A 9665-nucleotide genomic window follows, 5' to 3' on the forward strand; every position below is an offset into this window, starting at 1 on the left:
CCTTCACCCTTCTGTAATGTTTTCTTTGTAATGAATGAAGTGGACACATTTCATTTGTTTGTCAACTCTAGACATACCTCAGAGATACTATGGGTTTGGTTGCAGACCACTGCAATAAAGTGAGTATTGGAATAAAGTGAGTCATGTGAGTTTTTTGGCTTCCTAGCACATATAATAAAAGTTATATTTACACTAAACATACTAAAGACTATTAAGTGTGCAATGACATTATGTCTAAAAGACCAATTTACATGCCTTAATTTAAAAATACTTTATTGCTAAAAATCTAACCATTATCTGAGTCTTCAGCAAGTTACAATCTTTTTACTGGTGGAGGGTTTGAAATATTGTGAGAATTACCAAAACATGATATAGATACACTAAGTGCAAAAATGCTTTCTGGAAAAAGTGGTGCAAATTGACTTGCTCAACTCAGAATTGCCACAAATCTTCAATTTATTAAAAAAAAAAAAGCAGTATCTGCAAAGCACAGTAAAGTGAAGTGCAATAAAAAAAGGAATGCCTGTGGTCAATTATTCCAGCGCGATTTGCTGAATAATATGTGCTTTACTGACTTATCAGAAGCATTTACACAATTCTTGCACAGCCTTTGAAGGTTCTATTTCTATTCTGATCCAGTGATATATCTTTCCATTTTTACATTATTCTAATATTATTTTCATTGTTACAATTTGTATTGCTTGTACTGTATTATCATTGTAATTCATTAAGGTTTTTCATTTTAAATAATTTAAATTTTCTTTTTTACTTAGAAAATGCAGGCTACACTGTACAAGTCAAACAATACAGACAGGCTTAAAAAGTAAAAGTGTGATCTCAGTCACTTGCCCTGCTCCCTCAAGAAGTCTACTTTCTGGGGATCATCACTGTTAATAGAATAATTTCTATTGATCTATAAATCATGTATACAAACTATTCTTCTATAGCACAATAGACTTTGTAAGAATCCTTAAATATGGTTATTTTTATTTTTTATGCTTGAATTTTGAGAAAAAGCTGGGTTCTAATGTTAGACTTATATGACAATAATTTCCCTTTTAGACTTTCAGTAATAAAGGAGCTTTTAAATAGCTATAAGTATATTTTATTATGTCAAACTCTAATAAGTTAGATGATCAAATTATCAAAACTGATTAATGCATTTGAATCTTATTATTAGGTATTTGACATTTTATTTACTATTCTCTTCACTTTCATATATGTTTGGAAATTTCCATAGTAAGACTTTCAAAAAGAGAGAAAAACATGACTAAATCAAACTATTAAGTTTGTCTTTGCCCTTCATTCCATATACCTAGAAGCCTCTCATCATTCCCTATCATATTTGACCTTAACATTGAATTCTGCTAGCAACACAGATCCACTTCCAAAGGATGAACAAAGGGCAAAAGAAAGAAAAGTGTAAAAACAGGGAGAAGAAGCATTTTCCTCACTCAGACCTAGCAGCCATGTGTTACTATGCTTTGTCCTTAATTTTCCTAATCTTTCAGTTACTTCAAGATTACAATCCCATTACTGTAATGGGATATTATATAATATTATGGGCTAGCTTTGTTTACTGTCCTAATTTCTTTAAATGGTTTGTATGTTATTTAATGTTTACATAAGCACTATAAGATATGTATTATTAATCTCATCATTTTGCAGATGAGGAAAGCAAGGCACAGAAAAGCCAAGTAATTTGCTATTGTTCACACATCAACCAGAAAAACTAGGATTTAAACCCTGTAGTTTAACTGCAGAGCCCCAACTGCCAATCCGTGAGTTATGCTGTCTCCTGACAAATGGCAGCAGCCCATGAGCAGTTGACTCTCACTGTAGGAGAAATGACTGTGGGAACACAGATATACCACAAATATACATGTATACACAGATACACACACCCATTCACACTCCATTTAAAAGTTTAAAATTGTCACACATACAAAGTGTGACAATTTATGTATTTATGTTATACAGTTATATATAATTGATTTTGTAAGTCCTTTATATATTGAGGGTAATTTTAAAATTCTGTTAAAGTGTTTGCAAATATTTTCTCAGATTTATTTATTTTAAATTTTGTTTAGAGTGGCATTCTGATATTCTTAAATTGCCAGTTTTTTTTAAATTTTTTTTATTTTATTTTTAAACTTTACAATATTGTGTTAGTTTTGCCAAATTTTTCTTTATGATTTCTTTCTCTTTGTGTGTACGTGTGTGTGTGCTTGTTTAGGAAAGTTTTTACTACCAAAGATTGAATAGACTGATAGATAAATCAAAAAATAGATAGATAATCTAATTACATAGAAAACTAAAGTGTTTTTAAAAATTAGATAATTCAGTTGGGATTAAATATTGCTTATATGACCAGTCCTGGGTGTTCATTGGAAGGACTGATGCTGAGGCTGAAACCCCAGTACTTTGGCCACCTCATGTGAAGAGTTGACTCATTGGAAGAGACCCTGATGCTGGGAGGGATTGGGGGCAGGAGGAGAAGGGGATGACAGAGGATGAGATGGCTGGATGGCATCACCGACTTGATGCACATGAGTTTGGGTAAACTCCGGGAGTTGGTGAAGGACAGAGAGGCCTGGAGCGCTGCAATTCATGGGATCGCAAAGAGCTGGACACTACTGAGCAACCGAATTGAACTGGTACTTACATTATATGTATGTATAAATATGTTTATATAAACATGTATGTTCTAAAGTTAATATCCAATTGTTCTATATCATTTAGAAGTGATACACTTCAGATGCCACATTTGTTAAATATAAAATTTTCATACATACTAGGAAATGTTTCTGTTCTATAATATATTTATTGGTCAGATGCTTTATGCCAGTTCAGTACATACAATATTAGTAAGGAAGGAAATTTTTATTATATATTTTTATCTGGTTGGATATGTTTCCTCTGTTCCCTCATTTTTCTTTTCCACACCTCATTTTCTACTATAAACTTATGAATCTAGAAGAAATTAAAAATAAGTTTATTAAATTCCAGACTTCCCTGATGGCTCAGAAGGTAAAGCCTCTGTTTACAATGCAAGAGACCTGGGTTCGATCCCTGGGTTGGGAAGATTCCCTGGAGAAGGAAATGGCAACCCACTCCAGTACTCTTGTCTTGAAAATCCTGTGGATGGAGGAGCTTGGTGCAGGCTACTGTCCATGGGGTTGCAAAGAGTCGGGCATGACTGAGCGACTTCACTTTCACTTTATTAAATTCCATTACAAAAATCTGTGAATTTGGTTGGAATTTCAATGAATTTATGGATGAATTTGGATGAAATGAACATCTTTACAAGATTATGTTCCATGTAAGTCAGACACAACTTAGCGACTGACTGAATTAATGCATAAAATTAATCTGCCTATTCACTTATTCAAATATAATGTTTCATGGTTTTCTTCACATAAGGCTTTGAATGTTTTTTAACTGCACACTGTTAAGTTTAGCAACTGTGAAGGAATTCTTTTTTTTACTAAAATTTCTACTTATTTTTCACTTACTCATCTTACTAAGCTTGCTTTGGATCCTTTTGCGTTTTTTAAAGATGTACAATTAGAGATCTGGAAATAGTCAGTTTTCTCAATATTTTTCCTTGAATTCTCTCTATTGTCCTTTAGGCAGGACTCCTCAAAATGCTTTAAAATATGTTCAAATATGCCTGTTATTTGTGTGCCTATAAATATGAGTTTGAGTTAACTCCAGGAGTTGGTGATGGACAGGGAGGCCTGGTGGGCTGCAGTCCATGGGGTCACAAATAGTCAGACACGACTGAGTGACTGAACTGAACTGATAAATAGCTCTGCCATAGTGGATGAGCTCTAAAACCCTTAAAATGGAGAAAGTCTGTGGATTTATCTTCAAGGAGTGGAGAGAACTGGGCTAAACCTTAACCTTCTCTACAACCAGTTTTTTAGTAAGAAAGGAACATAATTTCAGGATATAGAAAGGGTGACAAAGGCTTAGATGTACCAGTTTGAAAATTTCTGAGTCTTTGTTTCATCATCTGTATTTGAGGGATAATAATAATTAACTCATGGAATTAAGATTTAAAATTAAAAGGATAAAGAAACAATAATGACTGGCCCCAGGAGAGTGCCTGACACATGATAATTAGTATGATTCTTGCCAAAAGGCTTTGTGCAAAGAGAGAGAAAAGAGTGTTGAGGACAGAATAAGGCATATTTAAAGGACACCACAGAGTACAATGACCAAAGAGGCAGCTATTTTTACTGATGCACCTCAGCATCCTCCTCACATTGAGAACAAATGACAGATGAATTTGTTTAAGGGCCGGGATTACAAACAACAATATCTTCCTTAACTTCCCTTTCCTGGCTTCAGAGCACTTGTTTAGGATTACTTTGTAAATATAAAGACAAAAATCTGCCTTCACAAATGTCAGTTTGCAGCATAAAAATCTAACTGGTTTAAAGCAACTGCAGTATGTTTGTTTCCCAAATTTATGTAAAAGAAAGGATGCACTGTGTGCAGCTCTTAAAATCTTCTCAGAACTATGTGTAGTCCAGCCAAGGCTCGGTCACACAGTATATTCAAGATGATTGCTGGCTCTCTGGTTCTACTGAAACATTCAAGGGCAGAGAAAATCAGAAATGGATTTCAACTGTCAGAACTACCAAGCAAAAAGAAAACTCTTTCTTCTAACATATGGAAGCAAATAAAAGTTGGAAGTCAATGGCCCAGTTTTGTATATTGATTGACAAAATACTTGTTACTCAAATAGTTTTTAACTGATCAATATGTGTGTGCTTTTTTTTCTTGGTGTTGACCTATAAAGAATATTAAATATTCATGGAAGAAGGAAACCAAACATATGTGACTGAATTTGTCTTCCTGGGCCTTTCACAGGATCCACACACACAAGTCCTGCTCTTCTTCCTTTTTCTGATCATCTACCTGCTGACTGTGCTGGGAAATCTGCTTATTGTTGTGCTCATTCACATAGATTCCAGGCTCCATATACCCATGTACTTTTTCCTTAGAAACTTGTCCTTTGCTGATCTCTGTTTTTCTACTACTACAGTTCCCCAGGTGCTAGTCCACTTCCTAGTAAAAAGGAAAACCATTTCCTTTGCTGGATGCTCAACACAGATAGTTGTTTTACTTCTGGTTGGGGGTACTGAGTGTGCACTGCTGGCGGTGATGTCCTATGACCGGTATGTAGCTGTCTGCAAGCCCCTGCACTATACCACCATCATGACACATCGGGTATGTGCCCAGCTGGCCACAGGGTCCTGGGCCAGTGGAGCATTTGTGTCTCTGGTGGACACCACATTCATGTTGTGTCTGCCCTACCGAGGGAACAATATCATTAACCATTTTTTTTGTGAACCTCCTGCCCTCCTGAAGCTGGCTTCTGCAGACACCTACAGGACAGAAATGGCCATCTTTGCAATGGGTGTGGCCATCCTCCTAGCTCCTGTCTCCCTGATCCTGGTCTCCTACTGGAATATCATCTCCACTGTGATCCAGATGCAATCTGGGGAGGGACGGCTCAAGGCTTTCTCTACCTGTGGCTCCCATCTCACTGTGGTTGTCCTCTTCTATGGCTCAGCAATATTTGCCTACATGAGACCAGACTCCAAGATAATGAATGAAAGAGATAAAGTGATCTCTGTTTTCTATTCAGCAGTGACACCCATGCTGAACCCCATCATTTATAGTCTGAGGAACAAGGATGTCAAAGGGGCTCTCAGGAGGGTGACTGCAAAATAGTGTTTTTGAAAGTGGGAATCTCTGATTTTGATGACAATTTTAGGTATGTGGAGAGAAGTTACTTTTTTATAAAATTTTCCCATTTTCATTCCATTCCTACACTTCTGTTTTCTTCTCCTATTTTCCCACGTCTTCTCAAATAAGTTCAGCATATTGCCTAATCAAGGCAAGGGACCTTGATAGACACAGGAGAGTAATATAGAAAGGAAAAGAAGGGAGAAAAATATAGGAAGAAAGGGAAAGAGAAAAGAAAGGAAGGAAGGAAATGAAAGGTTGATGAATAAACAGTCACTACTCTTCAAGCCCATACAAGCTAATAAGGAAATCAAAACAAGTAGACAACTATACATCAAAAAAACAAAGACGCAAACAAAACTATCACAAATACAAGAATGTATTTCTGGCAAATGGATTCATTTTCTTCATACTTGCATGCATTCATCAAATATATTTTGAGTACATCATATATTTCAGGTATATTTCTGGAAGATCAGGCTATAGATGTAAAAAGAATAAAGTCTTGATGGTGTTATATTTCTAGCATAGCTTAAAATTCTCATTTTAACAATATCTGAAATTTTAAAGAGAGAATATTTAAGGAACAGCAAATGGCAGAATTTTTCTAAGAGTATGTATATGTTGAGGGAGAGGGTGGGAAGATTTGGGAGAATGGCATTGAAACATGTAAAATATCATGTATGAAACGAGATGCCAGTCCAGGTTCGATGCACGATACTGGATGCTTGGGGCTAGTGCACTGGGACGACCCAGAGGGATGGTATGGGGAGGGAGGAGGGAGGAGGGTTCAGGATGGGGATCACATGTATACCTGTGGTGGGTTCATTTTGATATTTGGCAAAACTAATCCAATTATGTAAAGTTTAAAAATTAAATAAAAATTAAAAAAAAGAAAGAAAATAATGAGCTATAAAGACAAAAGTAAGACAGAGTCTAGATTGAGAAATACTCTTTTTTTGTACTGAAGAATTTGCCCAGCACGTAATTCTGAAAATGCTGAATATGGGTAATTTATAAGACAGTAATAGATAGTGAGGATGAAGTTAAGAAAATGAGAACTGTGGCACTATTTTATGCCTTGGTAAGGCATTTATAATGTAAACCATAGTTTTACGTATTATGACAAAATGATTCCTAGGTCGTTTTTTGAAAATATTGTTCAATACACAGTGGGGTAGGGAAGTTGATCTTAGGAATCTCCTTTTGTAATGAGTCCCAAATGATTCTTAAGCACACTAAAAATTGTACACTGCATTTTAGGTAATGGAATAGCTTTTGTAGAAGCAAATTGTATCATTTTTTGCTTAATATCTGATTCGTCCATTAGGCTGCAAATTCCATGGCCGTAAAAACCGTGACTGCTTTGTTGATCTCTATATTATCATTTATAGTAAACTATCCAGCCATTGTTATTGCTCAAGAAATACCATTTTCAAATGAATGGATAAAGCTAGAGTTTAAAAGAGAGATATGGGCTGGAGAAATAGATCTTCAAGTTTACTGTAAATAATTGCAAGTGAAATTTGACATATCTCAGGATATATGCCAAAGGTTTTAATCAGAAAACCAAGCTTATGCATTGCAATCTTGAAGGAGTTATATTAAAATGCAAATTCTTGGTCCTATTATAGACCACAGGGGTGGCAAAGATGGAGGCAATACAGATGTTTTGTAACAATATCCCAAGGTAATTCTGAAGTGCAATCGTGGATGAGATGTGATGTTCAATAAAGATAGTGGGAAAGAATCTAAGACAGAACCTTGCAGTTACTAACATTTCAAGGTGGAAGTATAGCCAATGAAGTCTGAGGCAGCAAGAATCAGAGAAACAGATGGAGTGTCAGATGTGGTGAGAGGAGTGACCGTCCAGGAAAGATTTCTCAAATGACTCAGAGTTTTATGTATTATTGATAAAAGCCTATTGAATTCATCAGTTTTGTCATTATTGACCTTGGCAAAGATTATTACAGCAGAATAATTGAATGGCATAATTATAGACTTTTGGAAATCATACAGAATCAATTTGTGAGGAGGCAACTTTTAAGTTGAAAACTGAAGGATGAAGGAGTCAACCAGATAAACGTGTGATGGGGGATGGGGTGGTGGTAAAAGGCTAGAATACTTTTCTTTTTACTAAGAGAGGCTTTTCTCACCCCTAATATAACAAAAATATTATATGTCATCTTCCAGTTCTAGTTCTAGTTTTGATACCCCAAATCTGGATTCACCTTTTGGTGGGTATCAAGTCAAAAGACACAGCTAAGGCAAAGTCAAGAGAAGGAAGGATTTCTTGTTTCTTGACTTTTCTGTATTCTTTTGCTCCCTTAAGATCATTAATTGCTGAGACCTGCTCAAGGGCTAGCAATATGGCCAAACCTAGAGCACAAAATGGTTTAGGTGAAAAATGGCTTCTTCCTATGTCAAGAAAGCCATGCCTGGTTCTCTTTATACAGTGATCCCCTACCTTAACTGCTCACAGTTTTCCTTTATGTAAAATAATACTATTTGCTTTAGCATAGTAGTCAGCACACTTTTTCTGCAAAGGGGTAGAAACTAAATACATTCAGGCTTTGCAGGCCATACTGTCCCATCACAGCTACTATTGCAGTGGGACAGCAAGTCATGGACAATACAAAAATGAATGTGTTCCCACACAACTTCCCTGGTGTGTTTACCAGTCCCTGTTCTAACACATAAATCTCAGATCTCAGTGGTTTAACAAGCAGAAGCTTATTTTTCACTTACACAAATTCTAGTTGAGGGTTGGAGTGGAAGATGTGTAGACCTAGGTTGACAGAAGTTCTGCTGTTTGCAAGTTTCATGGTTTTCTTGCATGTCAATATCCAGAAAAATGAAGATTAAAAGGTTTTTCATTGGTAGGCTTTGTGCCTTAGGAGGAGCACACATCATATTCCACTGGTTGAAGTTCAGTCACATGGTCCCACATATGCACAGAAACAAGAGGGACATGAATCTGGGGTGGGCAGCCTGACATTAGACTGTGTTTTAACCATTAGATCTTAAAAAAATCTGGAATTTATTTTAGGAGAATATATATATATATATATATATATATATATATATATTCATGTATTGTGAATTAATATGGTACTATTTTCTTAAATATTTAGCCAGTTTTTCTAGTATCATGGTTACTCATCTTTTCCCATTAATATCAAATACACCATAAAATACACTAAATTTCAATATGAATATTGCCTATTTATCAACTACTACACTTTATTATATTTCAATTACTGTAGTTTTAGTTGGTAGGACATATCTCTTATATATCATCTATTCTACAATTTTCTACTTCTTAGCTTGTCCAAATTCACTTTTTAAAATGCCATTAAAGCTTTGATAGTTATAAATTTGAATTTATAGGTTATTTAGCAAAAAACTAATATATTGTATTTAAATAAAATAGTAATCTTTGTACGTACGAACATAGCATATTCCTCTATTTCATCAGTGAAGATATATACATGCACTTACAGCATATACATTGCTATTGTAGAGACTGTTCTATATAAATACCTCAATTTTTATGGAGAAGAAGCTATGACACACACATAGCAGAGTCCATGCTCTCATGGAATTTTCATTTTGGAAAGTGGAAACAGAGAGTGAGCAGGTAAACCAAGGTGTAAGAAAGTTTTGCATGATAAATACAATGAAAAAAATTAAAACACAGTGTGTGATAATGCCTTTTGGTTTGGGTGCATGCCACTTCAATCGGTAACCTTTTTGAAAAGGTAAGATTTTTAAGATGAGATGTGAATGACAAGAAGTAGTAAGACAAGCAGATCTGACAGAAAAACATCACAGGCTAGGACAACAGCTACTAACTGGCTCTAAAGCAGAAATAATTTTGAACCGTGTAATGGACAATAGGA

The 9665-nt window shown here is 35.3% G+C and overlaps 1 protein-coding gene across 1 annotated transcript; it reads left to right on the top strand.

Annotated features, from left to right (window-relative positions):
* The first annotated feature begins 4809 nt into the window (after nt 1–4809).
* Nucleotides 4810–5748, top strand: LOC113904844 (olfactory receptor 2D3-like). The gene has a single exon (XM_027561932.1). The coding sequence runs from the start codon at nt 4825–4827 to the stop codon at nt 5746–5748; it is 924 nt and encodes a 307-aa protein (XP_027417733.1). The 5' UTR covers nt 4810–4824.
* Nucleotides 5749–9665: the final 3917 nt, after the last annotated feature.

This window comes from Bos indicus x Bos taurus, chromosome 15 (assembly GCF_003369695.1).
Source record: "Bos indicus x Bos taurus breed Angus x Brahman F1 hybrid chromosome 15, Bos_hybrid_MaternalHap_v2.0, whole genome shotgun sequence".
NCBI classification, from domain to species: domain Eukaryota; kingdom Metazoa; phylum Chordata; class Mammalia; order Artiodactyla; family Bovidae; genus Bos; species Bos indicus x Bos taurus.